The sequence below is a fragment of the Bombina bombina genome, chromosome 5, assembly GCF_027579735.1.
Source record: "Bombina bombina isolate aBomBom1 chromosome 5, aBomBom1.pri, whole genome shotgun sequence".
In the NCBI taxonomy this organism is placed as follows: Eukaryota; Metazoa; Chordata; class Amphibia; order Anura; family Bombinatoridae; genus Bombina; species Bombina bombina.
Genome location: NC_069503.1, coordinates 46,165,255 through 46,192,808, shown reverse-complemented (window position 1 = coordinate 46,192,808; position 27,554 = coordinate 46,165,255). Strand labels below are relative to the sequence as shown.

At 40.8% G+C, this 27,554-nt stretch overlaps 1 protein-coding gene across 2 annotated transcripts in view; it reads left to right on the top strand.

The window, feature by feature from the left end:
• Positions 1-27,554, top strand: part of LOC128659805 (gastrula zinc finger protein XlCGF8.2DB-like) — a 92,160-nt gene that overhangs the window by 10,644 nt on the left and 53,962 nt on the right. For both annotated transcript variants that reach the window (XR_008402481.1, XM_053713376.1), the window contains exon 2: positions 26,594-26,709. Coding sequence is in view for 1 of the 2 variants with exons in the window: in XM_053713376.1 (XP_053569351.1) it covers positions 26,691-26,709 (19 nt within the window). In the remaining variant the exon portion in view is untranslated. The remainder of the gene's footprint in view (positions 1-26,593; positions 26,710-27,554) is intronic.

Genomic DNA, 27,554 nt, shown 5'->3' with positions numbered 1-27,554 from the left:
GCTAATAAACACTGTGCTGCTCTCTGTGCTAGTGAAGGGTTAATACACACTGTGCTGCTCTCTGTGCTAGTGAAGGGTTAATACACACTGTGCTGCTCTCTGTGCTAGTGAGGGGTTAATACACACTGTGCTGCTCTCTGTGCTAGTTAATGGGTTAATAAACACTGTGCTGCTCTCTGTGCTAGTGAAGGGTTAATACACACTATGCAGCTCTCTGTGCTAGTGAAGGGATAATACACACTGTGCTGCTCTCTCTGCTAGTGAAGGGTTAATATACACTGTGCTGCTCTCTGTGCTAGTGAAGGGTTAATACTGTGCAGCTCTCTGTGCTAGTGAAGGGTTAATACACACTGTGCAGCTCTCTGTGCTAGTGAAGGGTTAATACACACTGTGCTGCTCTCTGTGCCAGTGAAGGGTTAATACACACTGTGCTGCTCTCTGTGCCAGTGACGGGTTAATACAGTGCCAGTGAAGGGTTAATACACACTGTGCAGCTCTCTGTGCTAGTGAAGGGTTAATACACACTGTGCTGCTCTCTGTGCTAGTGAAGGGTTAATACACACTGTGCTGCTCTCTGTGCTAGTGAAGGGTTAATACACACTGTGCAGCTCTCTGTGCTAGTGAAGGGTTAATACACACTGTGCTGCTCTCTGCGCTAGTAAAGGGTTAATACACACTGTGCTGCTCTCTATGCTAGTGAATGGTTAATAAACACTGTACTGCTCTCTGTGCTAGGGAAGGGGTTAATACACACTGTGCTGCTCTCTCTGTGCTAGTGAAGGGTTAATACATACTGTGCTGTTCTCTGTGCTAGTGAAGGGTTAATACACACTGTGCTGCTCTCTGTGCTAGTGAAGGGTTAATACACACTGTGCAGCTCTCTGTGCTAGTGAAGGGATAATACACACTGTGCTGCTCTCTGTACTAGTGAAGGGTTAATACACACTGTTCTGCTCTCTGCGCTAGTAAAGGGTTAATACACACTGTGCTGCTCTCTGTGCTAGTGAAGGGCTAATACACACTGTGCTGCTCTCTGTGCTAGTGAAGGGTTAATACACACTGTGCAGCTCTCTGTGCTAGTGAAGGGTTAATACACACTGTGCAGCTCTCTGTGCTAGTGAAGGGTTAATACACACTGTGCTGCTCTCTGTGCTAGTGAAGGGTTAATACACACTGTGCTGCTCTCTGTGCTAGTGAAGGGCTAATACACACTGTACTGCTCTCTGTGCTAGTGAAGGGTTAATATACACTGTGCTGCTCTCTGTACTAGTGAAGGGTTAATACACACTGTGCTGCTCTCTGTGCAAGTGAAAGGTTAATACACACTGTGCTGCTCTCTGTGCTAGTGAAGGGTTAATACACACTGTGCTGCTCTCAATGCCAGTGAAGGGTTAATACACACTGTGCTGCTCTCTGTGCTAGTGAAGGGTTAATACACACTGTGCTGCTCTCTGTGCTAGTGAAGGGTTAATACACACTGTGCTGCTCTCTGTGCCAGCGAAGGGTTAATACACACTGTGCTGCTCTCTGTGCCAGTGAAGGGTTAATACACACTGTGCTGCTCTCTGTGCCAGTGAAGGGTTAATACACACAGTGCAGCTCTCTGTGCTAGTGAAGGGTTAATACACACTGTTAAGCTCTCTGTGCTAGTGAAGGGTTAATACACACTGTGCTGCTCTCTGTGCTAGTGAAGGGTTAATACACAGTGTGCTGCTCTCAATGCCAGTGAAGGGTTAATACACACTGTGCTGCTCTCTGTGCTAGTGAAGGGTTAATACACACTGTGCTGCTCTCTGTGCTAGTGAAGGGTTAATACACACTGTGCAGCTATCTGTGTTAGTGAAGGGTTAATACACACTGTGCTGCTCTCTGTGCTAGTGAAGGGTTAATACACACTGTGCTACTCTTTGTCTTAGTGAAGGGTTAATACACACTGTGCTGCTCTCTGTGTTAGTGAAGGGTTAATACACACTGTGCAGCTCTCTGTGCTAGTGAAGGGTTAATACACACTACACCTCTCTTTGTACTTGGGCATGGTGTAGCTATAACCTTCCTGACACATTTTAATTCTAATTTGGTTATCTCCAGATAGCTCTTCAAAAATATATTATAAATTTCACTTACACTCATATTAAAAATATATTGTAAAGTTCACTTACACTCATATTAAAAATATATTGTAAAGTTCACTTACACTCATATTAAAAATAGATTATAATGTTCACTTACACTCATATTAAAAATATATTATAAAGTTCACTTACACTCATATTAAAAATATATTATAAAGTTCACTTACACTCATATTAAAAATATATTATAAAGTTCACTTACACTCATATTAAAAATATATTATAAAGTTCACTTACTCATATTAACACTGTAAAAAAATGTTACATAATATATTGCACACAGAAGTTATCACAGCATGCGTTCTCGAGTGTTAGAAATATAAACCCGCTAAAGGGTATACAGTATATATGTGTATGTGTATATCAGACCTAGGCGTGTGGCTGAAGTGGAAACCCCCATGGTACAGTGCAGCTGAGGAAGCTGTGTCTGAAGGAGAGAGTCAGGTTTCTGTGAGAGACAGAAGATTGAGAGAGATAAAGAAGTCATGGATAGAAGTGAGCTTGTTGCAAACAGAGCGAGAGTTCCAGAGTGCAGAAGTGAAGGGGTAGTGGCTTTAGATGCAAGAGGAATGAGATTAAAGGGATATTAAACCCAAAATCTTTCTTTCATGATTCAGTCAGATAATCCAATTTTAAACAACATTCCAATTTACTTCTATCATCTAATTTGCTTCTTTCTTTAGATATCCTTTGTTGAAGAAGTAGCAATGCACATGGTTCAGCCAATCACACAAGGCATCTATGTACTGCCACCAATCAGCAGCTGCTGAGCTTATCTAGATATGCTTTTCAACAAAGAATATCAAGAGAATTAAGCAAGGTAGATAATAGAAGTAAATTAGAGAGTTGTTTAAAATTGTATTCTCTATCTGAATCATGAAAGAAAAAGTTTGGGTTTAATGTCCCTTTAAGGTTACCAGAATTTTGTTTTTGAAATCTATTGAAAGGCACACATGGGGGTGCAAGGCTAGGAAGTTGTGGGGGCCAGGATTAGGGGAGATGTCACCAGCAGCTAGAATATGCAAAAGGGAGAGTGACATGAGATGAGATGTGATTTGCAGTAATGTTTTTGGGATGAGGTGCAAGGGGGAGAGTATTTAGGAATGTGTAAAGTTTGTGAATACAAAAGTAAGGTGAGGTTAAAGGGATATCCCAGACCAAATTAGAAACCACATGGGTGCATTTCGATATTGAACAGAAGCAATTTTGTAATATACATGCATTAGCAAAAATGCTTCTAATAAAAGCTATCGCTGTTTCAAAAGTGTATTTAGGTATGCACCGTGCACCAGCATTTTAATCACAACACTTGCTCAAAGAGCCTAAGGTGCTTGTGCCATCTGGTAATGACTCAATTTGTTAATTGCTGACATGATGCAAGCCCTTGACAAATAGTGAAACAAGTACGCACTTGTAGCACTCTAAAGTTAAAATTGGGATAAAGGTACCCTTTTGGCACCCCTTTATCAATTATATTATTTGGCTATACTCATTACAGTAAGTACACTGGTAATTTATCAGATGTCAGAATTTCAGACATCATAGTACTGGATCATTGACAGAACTCTAGCATTTGGTTTTTAACTATTTGAGTGTCTTTTATGTATGTATTACTTTGGAGTGAAACACCTTGTTTCACTATTTGTCAGTTTAGATTAAATTTCGCATAAGCACCAACCCACATAACTAACCTAGATAATACAAGATACTTGATATTAGTAGTGGGGCTAGCCTTTATAGTGCCATTGTAAACAACTTCTATTGTGCATAATACAAGCCCCAGTGATGATCTGAGCAGCTGCCTTATTTAATATGTGGGTGCAGTGACAATATCTAGCTATGCTTCACGTCCACGTCCAGAGAAAAATGTTAACACTAAAACAGTGAGAACTTTTATTAGAAGCACTTTTGCTAATACATTTATATTGCAAATATGTTTCTATGCAAAGATGTCATTAATCTATGTGCAATAAGATTGTGACTAAAATGTCCCTTTAAGAGAGATGGGCTAATGAACAGAGCAGGTGGTGAGGGGGAGGAGTAATTGCATAAAGTAGTTTGTTAAAGAGACAAAAGGTAGCAAAAAGAAATATGAAGATATTGAGCATTTTTACAAAATAGGCAAATAGTGGATAAAACTCAGTATTAAACAGAACTTGCCTAATCCTTGTTCAAATATTGTATAATTATTTTACCCAATTCTTAGTGCCTCACTTACAGATGTTCACTTAATTCTTGTATAATTCTTAGTGCCTCACTTATAGATGTTCACTTAATTCTTGTATAATTCTTAGTGCCTCACCTATAGATGTTCACTTAATTCTTGTATAATTCCTTGTGCCTCACTTATAGATGTTCACTTAATTCTTGTAAAATTCTTAGTGCCTCACTTATAGATGTTCACTTAATTCTTGTATAATTCTTAGTGCCTCACATATAGATGTTCACTTAATTCTTGTATAATTCTTAGTGCCTCCCTTATAGATGTTCACTTAATTCTTCTATAATTCTTAGTTCCTCACTTATAGATGTTCACTTAATTCTTGTATAATTCTTAGTGCCTCACTTATAAATATTCACTTAATTCTTGTATAATTCTTAGTGCCTCCCTTATAGATGTTCACTTAATTCTTGTATAATTCTTAGTGCCTCACTTATAGATGTTCACTTAATTCTTGTATAATTCTTAGTGCCTCACATATAGATGTTCACTTAATTCTTGTATAGTTCTTAGTGCCTCCCTTATAGATGTTCACTTAATTCTTGTATAATTCTTAGTGCCTCCCTTATAGATGTTCACTTAATTCTTGTATAATTCTTTGTGCCTCCCTTATAGATGTTCACTTAATTCTTGTATAATTCTTAGTGCCTCACTTATAGATGTTCACTTAATTCTTGTATAATTCTTAGTGCCTCACTTATAGATGTTCACTTAATTCTTGTATAATTCTTAGTGCCTCACTTATAGATGTTCACTTAATTCTTGTATAATTCTTTGTGCCTCACTTATAGATGTTCACTTAATTCTTGTATAATTCTTAGTGCCTCACTTATAGATGTTCACTTAATTCTTGTATAATTCTTTGTGCCTCACTTATAGATGTTCACTTAATTCTTGTATAATTCTTTGTGCCTCACTTATAGATGTTCACTTAATTCTTGTATAATTCTTTGTGCCTCACTTATACATGTTCACTTAATTCTTGTATAATTCTTTGTGCCTCACTTATAGATGTTCACTTAATTCTTGTATAATTCTTTGTGCCTCACTTATAGATGTTCACTTAATTCTTGTATAATTCTTAGTGCCTCACTTATAGATGTTCACTTAATTCTTGTATAATTCTTTGTGCCTCACTTATAGATGTTCACTTAATTATTGTATAATTCTTAGTGTCTCACTTATAGATGTTCACTTAATTCCTGTATAATTCTTAGTGCCTCACTTATAGATATTTACTTAATTATTGTATAATTCTTTGTGCCTCACTTATAGATGTTCACTTAATTCTTGTATAATTCTTTGTGCCTCACTTATAGATGTTCACTTAATTCTTGTATAATTCTTTGTGCCTCACTTATAGATGTTCACTTAATTCTTGTATAATTCTTTGTGCCTCACTTATAGATGTTCACTTAATTCTTGTATAATTCTTTGTTCCTCACTTATAGATGTTCACTTAATTCTTGTATAATTCTTAGTGCCTCACTTATAGATGTTCACTTAATTCCTGTATAATTCTTTGTGCCTCACTTATAGATGTTCACTTAATTCCTGTATAATTCTTAGTGCCTCACTTATAGATGTTCACTTAATTCTTGTATAATTCCTTGTGCCTCACTTATAGATGTTAACTTAAGGTATTTGAACAGGTGATGTTACAATACTGCTATCTGCAATGCTATCCCATAGCAGTAACACATTTAATGGCCAGAGCATTCAGCTGATTGCAATAAATTAGTTAATTGCATGATCAAAGATTGTCAAAAGGCCAATTGGGAACATTTGATTCAGGGTGAGATAAGTTAAAAAACAGACAATAGAATTTGGAGGAGGCTGGAGTTATACCATAAGTGAACTTATACAATTAGAAATGATCTCAAGTATTTACAAGGTTTGAGCATAACATAGCTAAAGACAAGATATCAGCAAAGAAAATACATAACATTTCACATACTACAGGCACATACCAATAGAGAGACTTAGAAAAAGTACAGTTACCACAAAAACAGGTCATTTGGCAGGATGTGTTTATTTGTGTATTATGTATTTACAAATATATATACTCATATTAACACATATATATGTACACACAACTAAAGGTTTTAACTATGTTTTTTTCTGTAAATATGTCACATTTCAATGTTCTGTACATATCAGAATATATTCTATGTATTTGTAAATAGATATTCCTATATATAACTTTATATACTCATCTATATATATTGGTATAAATATATATTTGTTTAATAAACCATCAGATATATGTATAAATATTTATGTATAAATAGAACATATTCCTTTATGTAAAGTACATTGGAATATAAAATATGCCTATATTCTTGTCGGGTTATCGCTAATGAGAATATGCTACGTTTTTTTTAAGATAGTGTTTTTTCAGCTTTTTTTCTCTCCATTGGCTTCTATAGGGAATGGGAATATGTGATTGTGTCTGCGTGATACTGGGGTGTTAGATTTGTTTTTCATATTTTTTTCATTGTTTTCTCCATTGACTTCTATAGGGGAATACATGAATGTGCACGTGATATTCTAACTTCAGATTTTCCACTCTAGTCGGGTTACTGCTAGAGAAAAAACTGTTTACTTTGATCTTGTAATACCAGTGCAATCTGACTAGCGCATAAATAACAATTCTAGCTGTGTTTTTACAGGTAGCCCTCAGTTTACGCTGGGGTTAGGTTCCAGAAGGAATGGTTGTAAATCGAAACCGTTGTAAATTGAAACCCGATTTATAATGTAAGTCAATGGGAAGTGAGGGAGATAGGTTCCAGGCCCCTCTCAAAATTGTTATAAGTAACACCTAATACATTATTTTTAAAGATTTGAAATGAAGATTTTAAATGCTAAACAGCATTATAAACCTAATAAAATAATCACACAACACAGAATATATAATTAAACTAAGTTAAATGAACAAAAAAAATTGCTAAACGGCATTATAAACCTTATAAAATAATCATACAACACAGCCTTTACTTGCATTTTTCTGCAAACAGTTCTTTCTATGCATTCCAATCTGGACTGATTTGTAGACAGGAAGATCTTGTTCCTTTGAAATCTGCTCGATAGCTCAGGTCTGGTTAAACTGATAAATTTCAGCTTGCTTGGCTTTGTTGTAACACAAGCGGACAGCTCCACCTACTGGCTATTTTAATAAATGCACTGCTTCTCAATGCTTTTCAATAGCAGTCACATGACTGGAAAAAAGGTTGTTATTCTGAAACGGTGTAAATTGAACCGTTGTAAAACGAGAGCCACCTGTATAGCTAAAATGCAAAATAGCTCCACTTGTAATCTAACCCTTAACATTTTATATGAAACTTAAGTTTTAGCTTTTAGTTTTTAGGCTAATACAAAGTATGGATTTAGATTTATTTGTTTAGAGCAATATGGTTTGTGTACATGTATATATTATATGCATATGTATGGCAATAAATGTTACATATAAAAATAGCACAATGAAAACAAAATCTCACAGTTAGTTGCAGGGTACAGCAATTTATATGTGTAGAATAAAATATAGACAGAAAAATATAATTCATGCTAGAAAGATTAAAAAAGGAAGATTAGATAAACAGTTAGTGAACAAATAATAAGAGTCAAAATATTAGTATTGAAATACTCAGCATTGTATCTCATATGTATCTAATAACGTGTTAATATTATACATCTGTTTGCAACTAAGTTCTGTTAAAATAACAATTTCCATCAATATAAACACAATATAATGCTGTATCCTGAGATATTTTAGGACACAACAGAAATATCTCTCACATTTAAATAAACTGTTTGTTTCCTCCTTACTTATCCATATGATAATCACACCCTGAGGGGGAGGCGGGGACTCTGTATTCATGTGACACCAGAGGGGACAATAGACATCTATATGAGAACAAAAGTCCAGGTGTGACCCTCTCATTGTCTCCCAACTGACAAGTTGTACTCATGTGAGTCACACAGAGAAAGGTGACACTCCCACATTAGTATAAATATCTGTAACACTCAGTGATATCACAGGAGGAACCAGAGAGACTTCATACTTACAGAGCTTCTGCTAAATGGTAATATGCAAACCCTGACATATATCTTTATTAACAGCCTCACACTGTTGTGTTTTTTTTTTTAAAACTTTATTTATAATCCAGATCCATCACAACATGGAAGTCATAGTATGTAATACATCAGAATTTACATTTTAAGATACAGAAAGGGAATTCGACGACCCTCCACCCCCACAGTCCGGGGGAAAGAGCCTTCCCAAAATAAGATATCTCCATACTGAGATGTTAATCTGTTTTTTTCCATTTTTTTTATAAAGCATCAAGTAACTAATACAAACCATAAACAGTAAACAATCCTATCAAATCGAATCAGGTCCTTCCACTCCGGGGGGGGGGGGTAGGGATAGATTTTGGGGAGGGGGGGGGGGACTGAGCTCCCTGGCACTTATGTCAAAGAGAATTTAAGGGCTACTACGAAGCTATGCGTATGTGGTCAGGTTGGCTGAGGGGGGGGGGGGGGGGGCGACAGAGAAAGACACCAGTTCCCTCTCAGATTTTCCTCCATGATAAATGTTGAATTGCGAAAAGGATAAAGTATTCTATGTCTTACTTGTGGAGAGATGTACAGTAAATAAGGTTCCCATTTATATATATAAGATTTTATTCTTTTATCAAGATCTCCCTGTACGTCCGCCTGTTCCACCAAAACCTGAGTGTGTATTGCCCCCAACAGTTTCTTGAAGGGTGGGGCCTTATCCCTTACCCAATACTGCATGATTAGTCGCCTAGAGAGCAGAATCACAGAGTTCAGAAATTTCTGATGTTGGGATGTAATCCCCAGGTCTGTCAGAAAAATAATGGTGGAGGAAGTTAAAGCTATCTCTTGCTGGAGTACCCTCTGGAGCCAAAACTGAACTTTACCCCACAGTCTTTTTATTTTGGGGCAGTCCCATATTAAGTGTGTGAGATCAGGTGATGCAAAGGAGCACTTGTTACACTTATCTACTGCCTGAGGGGCCCACCTTAGTCTTAGTTTAGGGAGGATATATGCCTGATGTATTAGTTTAGTGTGTGCCTCTCTAGAATAAGCTGAAAGGGTAGCTGCTCTTACTCTCTGAAAGCTATCTTCGATCTCTTGTGCCGTAATCTGTATGTCTCTTGTCCCTTGCCATTTGTTGTGTATTGTTTGAAGGACAGGTTGTTCTAAGTGACTTGTGATTTCGTTATATATGCGGGTTATGGAATATGATCCTTGTTTCGTCATGCGGACTAGTCTGTCCACGCCAGAACTTACTTTAGTAAGCCGATTGTCTAAGATGAGAGCCCTGACAAAGTGCCTACACTGAAAATATGCGAACATGGTATCAGCGGGGATAGCAAAGGTTTCTCTCAGTTCCTGGAAAGGGAGAACCTGAAGCGTGTTAGGATTGATAAATTGTGCAATAGAGGTCAGGCCAGAGGCCCTCCATTTCTGAAAGGCCCTGGTGGTGAAACCAGGTATGAACGTAGGGTTTCCCTGTATGGGCAGATATTTGGTCAGTTTGTGATCACTACCCCAGAATCGACATAGCTTGTGCCATGCTCTCAGCGGGTCTCTAAACAGTATGTTCTGAGAAATGTGATGGGGTAAGGCAGACAAGGTAGAGTGTGGGAGGTAGGCCAAGTTCAGCGGTGACACACAGTCTGCCTCTACAGCATGGCTGAAGTATTCAGATCCGGCCAACCAGCCAAGCACCAGCTTAGTTAGTGTTGCCCAATTGTACCACTGTATGTTCGGAAACCTAAGTCCCCCCACCCCCAGTGGCATAGAGAGTCTGGTGGTGTTGATCCTATGCTTTTTTTGGTTCCACACAAAGGAGGCAAAAGTAGAAGAGATTACCTGTATGTCCTTGTTGTGGAGCAGAAGAGGGAGCATTTGCAAGGGATACAAGATTTTTGGTAGTATTACCATTTTCAATAAATGATTTCTACCGTGAAGGGAGAGGGGAAGACCCCTCCAACCTCGGATGGTGTTCTGTGAACTAAGTATAACTTTTGGGATATTAAGTTGATAAATCTTTGTGGGGTCTACATGTAAGTGGATCCCCAGATACTTAAAAGACCCGTCCGTGACCTTGAGACTCGTGTTCTGTAGGGAGCTGCCTCCCTGGTTTTGAAGCCAAGTGACTTCAGATTTGTCTTCGTTTATTTTGTATCCAGTAAAGGTACCAAATTTTGTCATTACTTGTAATATTTGAGGAACGTTAAGATCAGGGTTGCTAATATACAACAAGAGGTCATCAGCAAACAATGAGATATGTAGACACTGTGCGTGTAGTTTAAGGCCAGCACAGTGTTGTCGGATATAGCAAGCCAGCGGCTCAATGGCAAGATCGAATAGGAGCGGGGACAATGGGCAACCTTGCCTTGTGCCCCTTTCTAGCTTAAAGGAAGGGGAGAGACCACCATTGATAATGATGGATGCCGAGGGTGAATTATATAGTCTACGTACAGCATCCAAGAAGTGGCCTGTGATACCAAAGTTAATAAGCGTAGTTTATAAGTGATCCCACTCCACCCTGTCGAACGCCTTCTCGGCGTCGACAGAGAGGAAGCAGGCATCCTGTAGTGAGGCATCTGACCGGTTATGTCGGGCTTGATGGTATTGTGCTATGACTGCCAGTGCTTTGCGTAAATTGATAACTGATGATCTGTGTTTGACAAAACCCGTCTGGTCTGGGTGGACCAGCAGTGGCAGAACATCTGCCAGCCGATTAGCGAGGATTTTGGTCATTAACTTATAGTCCCCATTTAATAAAGAAATCGGCCTATAAGAAGACGGCAGAGTCGAATCTCTATCCGGTTTGGGAATGACGCATATGTTAGCATCGGTAAATCTAGAGTCCGGTACAGACTTCCCTGCTAAGTAGTCTGAAAAAAGCTTTGCCAAAGTGGGCGCTATCGCCGGGCATAAGATTTTATAATATTCTGCGGGGAGACCGTCAGGTCCCGCCGCCTTCCCTAGTTTAATGCTTCGTATGGTATTCACAACTTCTTGTATTTGAATAGGGGCATTAAGCGTAGCCAATTGTTCCTGGGTCATGGTGGGGACGGTGACATTGCGCCAGAATGACTGTTTATTATGTTCTGATATGTCCTGCTTAGTGTATAGTTTAGTGTAGTATGACACAAACTCTTTCATAATCGTAGGGGTGTCATTACAAAGGCCCTTGTCTGTAATGATTGCTGGAATGTTAGATCTAGGGGTGACCATTTTGACCATGTTTGCCATTATTTTCCCTGCCTTGTTCCCGTACCTGTAGAATCGTCCCTGCCTGTGCAATGTGTGTATGTTATCTACCATGTGGATATGGGTGTCTCTTTCTTGCTTCAAGTTGTAATAGTGTTGCCTCAATTGGCTGGTCGGGTGTTGCAGATATGTATTATATGCATCTGTGAGATTTCTTAGCATTTGATCAGTGAGCCTCTTAGTCTGTTTCTTATGATGTGAAGTGTATGCTGTAATTCTCCCCCTTAGCACAGCCTTTGAGGCATGCCAAAAGAGATCCGTGTTGTCGTGGTGTTGGGCGTTATCTGCATCATAGTCTATCCAGTATGCAAGTAAGTTTTGGCGGAAATCTACATTGTTGTAAAGATGAGAGGGAAACCTCCATGTTTTGTGTAAATTATCGGCGGGGGTAAAGTCCAGCACCAGTGTGATAGGGGCGTGATCTGATATGGTGATGGGTTGTATTTTAGTATAGGGTATAAAAGGGGTGAGAGCAGGAGACGTGAGGAAGTAGTCAATCCTGGACAATGTGTGGTGTGATTTAGACATACAGGTGTAGTCCCTAACCTCTGGATTACGCAATCTCCATAAATCAACCAATCCCAAGCCCTCCTTGAGCCTTAAAGTAATTTTAGATTCAATTTTCTGTCGCTGAGAGCCCTGTTTTATGCTAGAGGGTTGTGAGGGGTTTATAAATCTATCGAGAGGGGATAGTTGGGCCATGTTGAAGTCCCCTCCCATGAGGATTTGAGAGCTATTACGTTTAGTTAGGAGTGATTGAATCTGGGACCAAAAGTGGGGAGAGAGACTATTCGGCCCATAGACACTGCAAAGTGTATAGGTTTTGGAAGATACATGCAAGCTAGTGATGATATACCTTCCCTGCACGTCGATGTGTATCTGTAAGCACTATTGGTAACCCTTTCCTGACCAGTATCGCTACCCCCTTTTTTCTGCCTGTCGTTGGCGTATTTATAACTTGACCTACCCATCTAACCTTCAGCTTAGCGTGCTCTTCCTGTGTCAAGTGGGTTTCTTGCAACAGTGCAATATCTGCGTGGATTGAGTTGAGGTAGTGGAGTATCTTGCTTCTTTTAGCTGGAGAGGTGATACCTCCAACATTCCAAGATACTACATTATAGCGCTGCGCCATTGTCTAATGAAAGTATGGAATGTTCCTGCAGCTCTGCTATTCTGAGGTGCGGTCTGTGGAGCAGGCGGATCAATAGGATAAAACATGGGTACCTTAAGGTATGTGGAAAAATGTGGTATGGGGAGGGCATGATATCAATTTGTGCCAGGGAGTTGTACTCACGAATCAGCCAGATGGGAGAGAGTCAGGAAGCCAAACCAAAAGGTTTCCATGTGTCAAGGATTGCATGGTGTGGGGACCCCCCAGAGTGGAGGAGCATCTGTTGCTGGAGGCAGAGACACAAAAGCATTAGTGCATCACATAACATTGACACTGTAGGCAAAACACATAAACATAACAAACAAATTCCACCCAGAAACCAGCAGACTTCATCAGCCTGAGAAAGCGGTTGGAGACCCTGCTTTAACATAAGAGTATCCTGGTAGCAGGCTTGGCACCTAACAAAGAGCATGTCAATCTCAGCATAAACATAAACATCCCTAAGGACACATGTAATAGTAACAAAAAGAGAGAAAGAAATGGTTAGGCAAACATGGGCTAGGAGCCTGAAATATCTCCGTTACGGTTAAGGGGGAGTGGGGTTCTACTTGGCTGGGAGTACTGTAATTAGAATTAAAGCCACTTTGGGCCTTTTCCCAGGCTGTTTGAATATTGGGTATAGAAGGTTTAAAGCAAGGGCAGGGAAGCTTGCCAGCCCTGTTAGAGGATAGGGACCCCATGCATGGCTTAGTTTTAAAACCTGGGAGGAGAAAAAATGCTATCCCTCTACCTTTATGTGGGGAGGGGGTTAGTGTCAGACCTGGGAGACAAAAAGCATAAATTACTGTCTTCGAAAATGCATGCAGAACATAACTTGTAACACAAAACAAGATAACATTGAGGAACCAAACCAGTATCTCCCCAAAATGTATAAGTTTGGTCTTCATGAACCAAGAAGTGGGAGAATGTATATGCCCCCATAGCATAGTTCCTGGGAGTTTCTGCAGTTCCCACATGAGCCTTTCATGCAGTTCAGTTTGCCTGAGATTAGTCCCAGTTACTCTTGCTGCCACTGGGCATGTTGCAGCACTCCATCCCTCCATTATGTAACGGAGAGCTTGGAGAAAATTGAGGCTGAAAAGAAATTCTTCTATGTTCAGTGTACATCTCGTTGGTCATCTTTATCTCTATCAAGGTATGCTTGCAGATCTTTGGGGGAACTGAAAAACTTGGGACCAGCTGGTGTTTGCAGTCTTAATTTAGCAGGATATAGCAGTGAAGCCTGTCTCCCCTCCTTGTGAAGTCGAGAGCACAGTGGAGCGAATTCTTTCCGGAGTTTGGTAACCTCTGCAGAAAAGTCCTGAAAAATCAATATTTTCTTTCCTTCAAAAATCAAATCTCCCGTATGAGCCCTATAAGCTCGCAATAGTGCGAGTTTTTCCTGGTAGTTGAGGCACTTATAAATCACTTGGCGTGGGCGAGAATTTAAAGTCTCAAGGCCTCTATCCGGGCCTATGCGATGGGCTCGCTCTATGTCAAGGGGTAAGTGATCTGGGTTCATTTTCAGCAGTTTAGGGATGGTTAAAGCGGTAAACTCAAGCAAATCTTTGTTTTTCACTGTTTCAGGTACACCCACCATTCGGAGATTGTTCCTCCGACTCCGATTTTCGAGGTCGTCTACCTTTTCTTGCAAGATTTGGTTTTGGCGTTGTAGCTGCCTTACTGAGGTAGAGGTTGATTCTTGTCTGTCTTCTACATCTGACACACGCTGCTCCACGTGGGACATTCTGGTAGAGAATTGGCGTATTTCGCTGGTCAATGTATCTACCCCAGCCTGAAGGGACTCCATCTTCGGTAGAAGGAAGGACTTAAGTTCCTGGAGGAGAGCAGAGGAGTCAGATGTGATCACATGTGAGGATTTGGGAGAGGGTGGGGATTCAGTATGTAATTCTGGTGCAGGCCTCTTCTTATCTGCTTGCTTATGCCTGGATGTCATTTTGTCAGCCAGTGTGTTTGATACAGGCTTAAAGTAATGATCTAGCTTTATGCAAACCCTGCACTAATTTGCTTACAGTATAGACAAAGTTCTCTTGTTAAGAGTGTGAGAGTCCTCTAAGTGGCAGCATCAGCCCACGTATCAGCAAGCCAAAAGGAACAAACTCCCCTTCGATGATCTTAATACAAGTGTTTCATGAGACAACCATTTTTTTTTTTTTATTCTGTTGTTAGTAAACGTTCAGCATAATATGTCATATGTTTCACAATAAATGCTTTGAAACAATGTCCCGTTGATTGTATGATACTTCTTTTATTGTGAGCTGTATAGTCCAGACAGAAGAAGTGTTCCCAACCTCCCACAAATGTAAGTCTTTAGGGGTGTACCTCTGATAAAAAACCTCTGAATGTGCGTGTATCAGGTTTTACACGGTCTCCTGCATGTATCAATACCTCCGTTCTTGCACTTGTTATGTTTATGCACTGCTTGTGGGGCTAAGATGCATTCAGTAGGGCTTGTACTCACTCCCTCCGGTAACATACAGCGGCGAAGAATGTCCCCTGGTAGCCGGGTAGCATCCGGTTCCAATGCGATGCTAGCGTGGGCCGCACTCCAAGATTGGGCCCGCGGTTTGCGCTTCGTTGCGCACTTTCGTTCCTTCCAGGGACTAGGGCGATATTCGGCCCTTCACACTTTCTAGTCCGTTGGGGCTAGGGTCCAGATAATACCCCAACAAGGATGGCGTGTGTGGGTAGCAGAGACCGGCAGTTTTTTGGCTTAAACGCAGCACAATCTGAGGAGCTCTTTCACTATGCTGCCGGTCTGTAGCTCCGCCCACCGGAAGTCACCTCACACTGTTGTGTTTTATTTTATTTATTTTTTATTTATTTTTTTTTCAAAAAAGCTTTATTAAGGAAAATACGTATAAGAATTACAGGCTTTTCAGTTTTTCCAAGATAAATGTGTGTACAAGAGTATTCAAACATAGCTTTACAAAATGTAACTAACCAGTGTGAACATATGCTAATCATTCTCATTCTACCCCTGGCACCCCTCAGCAAGGTGAAATATTAACTGTACATAATGCAGGTAAAGTTTAATTCTCCATGGGAGGGGACATGTTGCAGAGTTCCAGAGGCACTTAGTTGGTGAAAGTCCAAGAGTCCGTTAGTGCATTGTCCCGAGCGCTCTGTGTCAAGACCCGCAAAGTTATATCATCATATGCTGGGGTTACCAGGGGGTATGGAACCAGAAGGGGGTGGGGGGGGGGGAGAAGAAAGGAGAGAGGGGGAGGGGGGGGGGTGATACCTGTCTCCTTTGAGCTATTTGGGGGTGTTTGTGCAGACAGACCTTTTCCTGTGTTCCCATTGTCTGGGTTGTTTACGGATCGTTTATACATGTCTGATGGGGGGTAGGTGAAAGCATTGAGGGAAGATGAGAGAGGGGGTGGGAGAGTAGAAGAGAGGGGAGTATCGGTAGAAGAGGTATAGAATCAAATTGTGACCTAGCCTATCTTATACTGTCTGTCGTCTGTGTGCTGCCCAGCCCTCCAGCATTATCTTGTGTGTGTCTACCGTCCCTTGCCGGATGTGGTGGTATCTTTCTAGACGTAGAAGTAGGTCTATTTGTTCTTGCCACTCTTGGAAGGTCGGTGTCGTTCTAGACTTCCAGTACTTCGGGATTAGTAGTTTGGCTCCGTTTAGCATAACTAACAGGAGTGCCCTGTTTGCTCTGCAAGTTAATTTGGGTAAAGAAAGGTATAGTAATGTTCCTGGGTTGCTCTGCAGGGGTTTCCCCAGGACTAATTCTATGTGGTTAAAAACGCTGACCCAGTATTCATCCAGCATGGGGCATTCCCACCAGATGTGGGTTGGAGTGCCTACTCCACCGCAGTCCCTCCAGCATTTGCCTGAGGCCTGTTTGTAAATTCTCTGCAGCCTGCTGGGTGTAAGATACCACCTCACCAGGCATTTGAAGCTAGATTCCTGTACTCTCATAGAGATTGAAGCTGACTTGGTCACTGAGAAGGCGTTTTGCCAATCCTCATAACCTATCTCGGTCTGCCATTCCTTTTCCCACATCTTTGTGTAGGAGGGGAGTGTCTGGGCTTCATCTGTTAGTAACAGTTTATAGATCAGGGAGACTGCGTGGGCTGTAGGCGTGCCCTTCAAGCATAAAGTCTCAAAGGTGGTGGGAGTTCTGGTTAAACAGAGTCTGTGTTTATGTGTCATGAGGTAATGATTCAACCGCATGTATGAGTACCAGTTCAATGTCAGGTGGGGGTACTCCTCCGAAATGTCAGCTAGCGTCTTGAGCTTATGGCCATCGGTCAGAGACCTGAGGGTATAGCCTTGTAGGGGTATATCGGCGTTGGTTCTGTTATCTGGTAAGTTCCAGGGTAGTGCAGCATTCCGATAAAACGGGGTTAGTGGGGAATGTCTGGTTGATATGTGAGATGTAGTGTTTATTATCTTGTCCCATGTGGAGTAAAAGTCCATCAACAGAGAGTACTTAGTTGTGGCTAGATGTCTGTCCTTCTCTAGTGTCCAGGCACCTAGGCCTGCGTTGTTTGTTTCTAAGATGTCACAGTCCAGTCTTACCCATGCTTTGTTAGGGTCATTGGAGCACCAGTCCAGTAGTCTGCTCAGTGTAATTGCCTGTTTATATGTTAGTATATTTGGGACCCCTAGGCCCCCCCTGTCTCTGGGCAAGTACAGAGTTCTCCTGGCTACTCTTGGTCTGATCCCTCCCCATATGTATTGTTCAATTAGGGTCTGAATTTTTTGTAAGTAGTTCCTTGGGAGGGGAATCGGTGTTGTCTGGAGAATGTAGAGCAATCTGGGTAGCACATTCATCTTGACAACATTTATTCGTCCTAGCCAGGAAATAGATTTGTTCTTCCACCTGGATAGGTCCGCTATCAGCGTGGTCTCTAGACTTTTGTAGTACTCTTGGAAAATAGTTTGGGCGTCTGGAGAGATGAATATCCCTAAGTATTTGAGCTTATCTTGTTGTAACCTTAAGGGGCAGGTGCCTAATGTTGTGGTCAGTGTCTCTGTGTGGTAGGTGATGTTCAAAATCTCTGATTTAGCTACATTGAGGTGAAAGTTGGAGAGTCGGCCGTATTCACTAAAGGTGTTTAAGACTCTGGGGAGGGAGGTCTCTATGTTGGAAAGCGTCAGTAAGATGTCGTCGGCATATAATGCCAATTTATGTGTGTTTGAAGTGGTTTTGATGCCTGAGATCAAAGGGTCCTCTCTGATTTTCTGCGCTAAAGTCTCTATTGAGATAGCAAATAAGATCGGTGAGAGTGGGCAGCCCTGTCTGGTCCCGTTTCTGATGTAGAATCTATCTGACAATAGGCCGTTGACTTTTACTCTAGCTGAAGGATTTTTATAGAGGGCAAATATCTGTCTGATAAAGGTGTCGCTGAACTTCATTCTCGCTAGTACTGCCTTCAGAAAGGGCCAGTGCACACGGTCAAACGCCTTTTCGGCATCTGTCGAGACCAGTATGAGAGGCGTGTTCTGATGCTGCGCGTGCGAAACAAGCTGAAGCACTTTCAGCGTGTTATCGCGCGCCTCCCTCCCTGGCACAAAGCCCACCTGGTCAGGGTGTATCAGCGTAGGAAGGATCTTATTGATTCTGTTGGCTAATACCTTAGCATAGATCTTTACGTCCACATTGAGGAGCGAGATCGGGCGGAAATTTTCTGGCCTATCTGGTGTTTTACCCTGTTTAGGGAGGACAGTGATATTCGCCTCCAGCATCTGATCTGTGAATCCCCCCTCTGTCAGCAGCGAGTTGAATAGAAGTGTAAGAGGTGCTAGCAAGTGATGTGTAAATTCTTTGTAATATTTCACCCCTAGTCCGTCAGGGCCGGGGCTCTTACCATTTGGCATACTCTTGATGGCTATTTTAATTTTGTCAGCTGTTATCGGTCTATCCAGGTGATCTGAGTCCTCTTGAGATAGTGTGGGTAGCTGGATGTCCCCTAGATATGTGTCTATGTGTGATTGTGGGCTGTTGTTAGTGATATTGTAAAGTGCTTCATAGTATCGTCGGAATGTCTCAGCTATGGTCACACTGTCTTTCTGTGGTTGCCCTGATGTGTCAGAAATAGAGTGTATATGTGTGCTCAGCTGTTTGCGCTTCAGCGCCTTGGCTAGAGATGGGCCTATTTTATCATTCATTTCAAAATATTTTTGCTGTAGCATTGAGGCTTTGCTCTGATATTCTTTGATGAGATGGTTGTTCAGTTCGGCCTTAGCCGTGTTTAGGGACTTAAGTATTGTGGTGGATGTTGTGTTCTTCTTTAGCTCAGACTCCCAATATCGAATCTGAGACAAAGATGAGTTCAGGAATTGTCTATTTTGTTTGGTTTCTGTGGCTTTGAGTCGTATGAGTTCCCCCCTTGCTACACATTTGTGTGCTTCCCATGTCGTGGAGGTAGGCAGTGCTTCTAGTGGGTTCTCAATTAAGTAGTTCCGTAGGGTAGAGTCAATGGCCAGTTTGTGTAGGGGGTTGTCTAATATATGGTCGTCCAGTCTCCAAATGTAAGGTTTTATGGGTATATCTGGCCAGTCTAATGTGCATTGTACGGGGGCGTGGTCTGACCAGGTAATTGGCAAGATATTAGCGTTGTCAATCAGTGAGAGGCCTATTTGGTCTGTTATAAGGTAGTCGATTCTGGTGTAAACTTGGTGTGGATGTGAGAAGAAGGTGTAGTCCCGTGTGTCTGGATGTAAGAATCTCCATATGTCATGTAGTTTTAGTGAGCGGATTTGAGAATTGACAGTTCTGATTATTCTGTGCGGTGTGGAGGTCTTCCCTGATGATGTATCTAGGGAGGGGACCAGGGGTAGGTTAAGGTCGCCCGCCAAGAACAAAATACCTCTCGAGTGCTCCAAGATCAGTTGTGTCAATTGTTTGAATACTATATGTTGTCCGTGGTTTGGCAGGTAAGCATTGGCTATAGTGATATGGGAGTTATACAGGATCCCCACCACTAAGAGATAAGAACCACTAGGGTCCTTGAAAACCTTGGTTGGTCGGAAGGGGATTGAATTCCTAATGAAAATACCCACCCCACCTTTCTTAGACCCGCCCGATGCTAGGTAATGGGTGTTGTACCTGTGGGTGATGTACCTAGGCTCCCTCCCTCTCTTGAAGTGTGTCTCTTGTATGCAGATAATATCCCCTCCCGCTTTGTATAACTGCGTGAAAGCAATTGATCTCTTTTCAGGACTGTTAAGTCCTTTGGCGTTAATGGTTATGAGTTTAATGTGACGTGGCTGCATGTTTCTGGTGCGCTATGAGTTTGGTTACGAAACTCCAGAGGGCTTTGGTTGTGGTCAATCTATTTGTTAGAGAGCAAGCGTGCTGAGGGCTGGGCGGTGTCTGTCTAGTCTGTAGTCCCTACTTCTTCTGTGAGTTTGTAGAGCAGGTGATGTCTGGGTCTCTCAGGTCCAAGTGTGCGGTAGTGAGTGGAAAGTGGTGGGGGAGGAAAGGGGGATTGGGAGAGGAGAAGAGGGTGGGGAGGGGGATGATAGCGAGGGTAAGAGAAAGAAAGGTGAGTTTACAGGTAGGAATAGTGTACTAACAGTACAGCTGCTTCACCTAGGAAGCCGATGTTGTGTAGATAAGTGAACACTAGAAAACTATAAAAGCAGCAAACAAACAGTGAAAACAGATAACTAGCAAAATAGATAACTAGCAAAATAGGGTAATATCCCCGTTATCAAACCCAGCATTTGAAAAAGTAAATTTAAAGATAACATTATATTATATACGACCTGATGCCTTGGATCAGGGACTGGCCTCCAACCTGGGCCGTGGGGGCGAACAGTCCATATGTGGATGCGTTTCCTCCGCATCATCAGCAACAGTCACAAGTGAGGGGTGTTTGTTTAGACCCCTTTCATTGTTGGGTGTGGGTGCAGGTCGCATCCGAGTCCCCAAGAGGGATCTTGGTGTAGAGCCGTCTTTTGGTTGTTCCTCTGTCTGGATGTGTATCCGAATTGCCTCGCAGAAGCGGGGTAAGTCGTCTTGAGTTTTGTAGATGGCTGTGGTGTTGCCGTTATTGGCAATGATGCTGACCGGAAACCCCCAACGATAGGCAATTTTCTTTTCTCTGAGCACTGATGTTATGTGGTTCAGGTCCCTTCTCTTTTGGAGTGTCGTGGGGCTCAGGTCTGTGAAGATCTGAATACGGCAGCCAGCATGTGTGAAATCCTGTTTTTGTCTTGAGTGTTTTAAGATGTCCTCCTTGTCTTTGAAGTGCAGCAGCTTCAGGATAACGTCCCTTGGGGGTGCTTTAGGTGGGGGTTTTGCTCTGAGAGCCCGGTGTGCTCTTTCGATGATTACCTCGGGGGCATTCTCATCCCCTTTCAGCGTGCGGAACATAGCCTGCAGGCAGCCCTCCAAGGCTCCTGGGTGGATGAATTCTGGTATCCCTCGGACTCTCAGGTTATTTCTCCTGCCTCTGTTGTCTAAGTCCTCAACCTTCTCTAGTAAGTTGTATATGGTTTCTTCTTGGTCGTAGAGAAGGCGGGACATATGATTGATATCATTGCTGGTTGTGTTGTGATTTTCTTCTAGATTGGTAACTCTCCGCGTCACCTTTGATAAATCCCTTTTGAGATCCCCATACCAGCCCTTTACTTCAGTGAGCATTTCTTTAAAGTCTTCTTTAGAGCATAAAGATTTGAGGTCTTCTCTAGTGATTTGTTGTGTAGTACTAAGAGCGGGGTTCAATGTCTGAGTACCGGATTGTGGGCTTGGTGCAGGCACAATGCTGTCTGCAGTTTGTTGTGGTGTCTTTAACGTAGACTCAGATTGTTTTAAGAACTGCTGCATGGTTCTGGGATGAGGTATACTGTCCAGCCTAGCCGTTTTTTTCGCTGGCATACTGGTATGATGTGGTGAGGGCTAGCGTGGTTAGTGGCTAGCTGCTCCTTCAGGGTTATTGCAGGCCCAAAAATAAAGTTCTTAAATCAAATGCAGTTACTGGCCCCTGAGCTTGTTCCCCCTGCGCACCCCAAGGGTGTCACTGATCTCTTCCTCTGTTCTGTGTCTGGTATGCTTGGGATTAAGGTGGGTGAGGACTGTTTGCTTTGTATTTCTTTTTGATACGGAGAACCAGAGAGAAGTTTATAAGGCAGGTAGTTCAGTGCTGGTTTTTGTGCTGTTTCTCTTGCGCACTGTGTGGGGCTGCTGTCCTGCGGGTCACTTTTCTGGCAATGTAACTCAAGGGTCACCTACAAGTAGGAATTGCCTTGTGGGGGCTGTGTGGGCACACCGTCTCCAGTGGCTGTATTTTTGAGTCGTGCAGCAAGGGGAGAGAAGCAAACCACCACAGAAAGTGCGCAGGGCGTGTGGATCGCAGTAACCGCTGGGAGCTGAATAGGTATGCCCCTTGTTTCAGTGTCTATTTGGGTATAGAGGGTGTGTTCCTACCCCGCTGGGGGCTCTAGTAAGTTCATGGGTTGTATTGTCCCTGTGACGGAGAGCTGGTGTACTGCGGTGCTGTGGGTGGCTAGGATCGTTGCCGCCTGAGGCCTGGTTTGCGTGCCTTCTTACCTCGCTGCCCCGGTGTGCAGTTTCCGCCTTGAGGGGGGGCCGCGCCCGCAGAGCTGTTATGTTCTCTGATGTGTGTGACTGTTGGCGGGTGTCGGCAGCCGTTGAGATGCAGCGTTATGGCTCCCTGTGTGGCTCACAGTTTTGGCGCCGCTGAAGTCTGGAAGCGTGTCGTCTTTCCCCTCAGGTCCGGGCGTCGCCCAATGTTGTGAGCGGGCCCAGAGTTGGCGACAGAGGTTTGCGGCTGTTGGGATGGTGAGCCAGGCTCAGGGGAATGTCTCCTCTAATGCGGTGCTGTATTTAAGGCATCGGTCGGGTATAACTGCTGGGTTTAACAACTTAGGGCCTAGGAGCTATTGCACTACACGGCCATTTCACTGAACGGCCAAGCTCCGCCCCACTGTTGTGTTTTATATAATGATGAGAAAATATTGTTCTGTGTTTTGTTATGATAAAGATAAAATATTTCACTTCATATAAGAAACTGAATTTATATAAAATACCACTGCAATTATTTAATTTGTCTTCTATTTTTATTTCATGCTGTGTTAATTCATTTTATTTTTAGTTCTTTCATTTAAATAGGCTAATTTAATACATGATTTCTAACATTCTGTAAAATAAATGTTTGTAGCAGAACCAAACCATATTTTCAAGCTTGATGAGGTCTGTCCAATAATACATTTGTGGGGGTTGTTCCTGTTATCCAATGAACAACAGATTCTTAAGTATCAGCCAACCAGAATCCTGTATTTCCCTATAGGTTTATAACTAACTGTAGAGCCGAGATGAACCATTTTCATTTAATATTAGTGTGAAGCTGCTATTTGCTCCAGTAATAAATATCACTCAGCTTATGGCCCTGTTGTATCAGTCTCATCACATAAACTGATCTAATGATAAATATCTTGTGATCTGCATATTATTTCTAATGAGGTTATTTTATAATACATTTCTTATTTCTATTAGCTGCACCTGTTTATCATCAGAACGTTTATCCCACTGATCTGTGACTGATTCTTGTTGTTAGTAAAGACCTTAGTAAGTGTATTCTGCACCTTCAGCTGCTGCTGTTTATGTCACATGATCACAGACTTAAAGGGACAGTGTCCTGTAAATTTGGTTTCCAATTTACTTCTATTATGAAATTTGCTTCATTCTTCTGGTATCCTTTTATTGAAGCAGCAGCAATGCACTACTGGGAGCTAGCTGAACATAGGTGAGCCAATGACAAGAGGTTTGTATGTGCTGCCACTAATCAGCATTGAGCGCACTATAGTGCATTGTATGCTTTGTCACAAAGGTCTCCAATGGAACAAATCAGATTTAATAATAGAAGTAAATAGAAAGTTTATTAAATTTAAATCATGAAAGTTTAATTGTGACTTTGCTGTTCCTTGTAATGTGTTTCTAATGACTTTTTATAACAGTGTATAAAAGAGTATAAAATGTATGGGAGATTTCACCTTTAGGTTTATTTTTTATATAAAATAGCTGTTTCAGATTTATTTCCATTGTCAAATTTTACACAAAGTTTATAAAATACAGGTTATGTGGCACGAGCTGCTACTTAGCATGTGCACGAGTTTATATTATATACAGATATGAGTCTGTTATTGGCTGATCTCTGTCACATGATACAGGTTATGTGACACCAGCTGCTACTTAGCATGTGCACGAGTTTATATTATATACAGATATGAGTCTGTTATTGGCTGATTACTGTCACATGATACAGGTTATGTGGCGCCAGCTGCTACTTAGCATGTGCACGAGTTTATATTATATACAGATATGAGTCTGTTATTGGCTGATCGCTGTCACATGATACAGGTTATGTGGCACCAGCTGCTACTTAGCATGTGCACGAGTTTATATTATATACAGATATGAGTCTGTTATTGGCTGATCGCTGTCACATGATACAGGTGCAGAACAAAATGGCAGAAATAAATCTACTGCTCTTTAGAAATTTATAGTACGTTTTATTACATTGTATTTAGGGATGCACCGAAATATCGGCTGCAGAAACGTTTTGGCCGAAAATAGCATTTTTGGCTATTTCGGTTTTCGGGGTTTTTTCTGTTATTTTTGGTAAAATGTTTGTGTAGCAAGTTTCAAATTTGATGCTAACCTAGAGCTGCTGTTTAAGTTCATTACTTGACTTACTGTTTTGCATATAATGAGTTTTCTAGGACTATTTTTTTTTTGGATAATTGGTGTAAAAAAAAACCTGTTAAATCTGATTCTGGTAAAATTATTTAGCATATTATTGTTTTAAGTAATTTTTGTCCAATTTTAGTGTGTTACTTTCAATAAAAGTGTGGGCTTTTCATTAAATAGTCTAATTATGTAAAAAAAAAAATATTTGAAAATAATTTGAAAAAAGAAATTTTCGTTATCGGTTTCAGTTTTCGGCCAAGTGCATCCCGGATTTTCGGGTTCGGTTTCGGTCCAGAATTTCCATTTTGGTGCATCACTTATTGTATTATTAGTTTGCATCTGTTGATTTTGTTATTATATACTTTATAAACATTTTAAATCAGCTGAGCTTGATGAGAGATCATATCTCATTATGTTATCAATCTATGTAAACACAAAGGCTTCCTTTTCTTATCTCTGTCCTAGAAAACAATTAAAAGTTAACATTTTAGAGCCTGTCTCTCCGAATCCCCCACCCCCTTGCAGTGTGATTTAAGACCACTCCCTACTGACCAAGAGAATTTAAAGGACTGGGGGTGGAGCACATAAAAATACAAAATGTAGAGTCTGTTAAGCATTGTACAAATTAATCACAAGGAGGGTATCTATCTGGTACAGAAAGTTTACAGATACAGTGTGTAGCTTCATGCGGTCTGTAACAACGGAATATCACACGCATAGTATCTGTGTATGTTTCTTCCTGTTACCCTTAGTGATCTACAAGAACTTTAGCTTTTGTTATTAATAAATTGTACATTTGATTAAAAGGGACACTGAACCCAAATTTTTTCTTTTGTGATTCATATAGAGCATGAAACTTTAAGCAACTTTCTAATTTACTAAGCTTTTTTTTTTTTTTGGTTCAGAACTCTGGACAACAATTTTTTATTGGTGGATGAATTTATCCACCAATCAGCAAGAACAACCCTGGTTGTTCACCAAAAATGAGCCGGCATCTAAACTTACATTCTTGCATTTCAAATAAAGATATTAAGAGAATGAAGAAAATTTGATAAAAGGAGTAAATTAAAAAGTTGCTTAAAATTTCATGCTCTATCTGAATCACAAAAGAAACATTTTGGGTTCAGTGTCCCTTTAAGCATTTGTCTGTGTCTGTATCCAGTCTGCCTGGGGTCTGCACAATAAACCTGATTATCTTGAGCGGTTGAAGCTCTAACTAATGTGAGTATTCTGGGTCTGCCTTCCATCTGGGGAGTGAAGATTACACAGTATTATGCTATGATGTGTTTCTTTCTCTTCCTTCTGAGGAACATCGTATGGACTATTTGTATTTGTGCTACTGTCTCCATTAAAGACTCTTTTCACGTTGGATATATTACTACATATTGGTCTGTATTATTAGCACTATTTGTATTTGTGGTACTGTCTCCATTAAAGACTCTTTTCACGTTGGATATATTACTACATATTGGTCGGTACTACATATTGGTCTGTATTATTAGCACTATTTGTATTTGTGGTACTGTCTCCATTAAAGACTCTTTTCACGTTTGATATATTACTACATATTGGTTGGTACTACATATTGGTCTGTATTATTATCACTATTTGTGTGTGGTTTTCGTTTCACATTTTATTTTTAGTAAATACAAAATGTCTGACAGTGAGGATCTGTAGAAAGTACAATATCAATACCGTAGTATTAGATTTAAATTACATATAAACAACTCTTATTTAACATTTGTGTGAGTGCTGCTCTTTGATATAAATAATGGAAAAAATGATTATAATATATTTGTAAGGTTGTGGTTTGTCCCACTCATAAATAGATTGTCTACTCCTGGGTTTATACTGTACTTGTAAAGTTCTGGAAAGATAAATATTTAAGGTGCAACTGTAACACCCACAGAGCTAACTGTACTTAATGCTTGTGCTGAATGAATAGCACATATGTAATAACCTAAACAGCTGATCTGTATCACATGAATTGTTATGTGTGCCTTTAATTATACCTTACGTACAGTTAATCAGAACCATTATTTATTATTATCTGTCTAAACCATTTAATATACATTTTACAGACACAGCCAGAGCATTGAGAGATATCAGGTATTGATGTAACTGGAGTGAATAAGGGAACCTTCTTCCTGAGCACAGACATTGGAGCCTGTTATCAGCATGAACGCATATGTGTTAGGTGAGTAAAATAGATATTATGCTGACTTTAATTACTAGGAAAATAGAATAAATAACTCATTAAACAAATATAAACTATTATATTTATATCTGCACCTTTTAAGAACATTTGTGTCAACACCGACTCTCAGATCACCTGCAACTCTACCTTCCCCTGCCCTGACCCAACTCATGGAACAAAAAATTCAAAGAACTCCAGCCTCCGCATTCAATAAAATACCTTTATTCTTTCATATATAGGGTCCCAGCAACATATACAACGTTTCAAGCCTGCAATAGGCTCTTAGTCATGACTAAGAGCCTATTGCAGGCTGGAAATGTATATGTTGCTGGGACCCTATATATGAAAGAATAAAGGTCTTTTATTGAATCTGGAGGCTGGAGTTCTTTGAATTTTTTGGATATTGAGGAGACTTGGCAAGTCTGTCACTCCGTGCCCCACTGGAAAAAGATAAAGCTGTGCTGTTTCCATTAACCTTGGATACCAACTCATTGAACACCCATAACTACAATTACACCTACCTTGTTCCCCTATGTGAAACACCCAGAACTCCACCAGTAAGTGTTCCCCACCCCAGAACTGTCACTGATTTGTGTGCTTAATTTCACAGTGAGTATTATTAAACAAATACATTTTTGGCTGATTATATAAATTAAACAACCGCAAGCTAAGAAGTATCATAAGATCACTGCTCCTTTAGCCTTTAAAACATCTCACACTAATTATTAGTCTGTGATGATTAAGACATCATATTCTCGCCCTACTGGTTGAGCATGAGCCGGGCAGTGCTGTATGTGCATTTGCTTGTGCAATGTTAAATAAGGATGGTAGATGCCACCTATCTT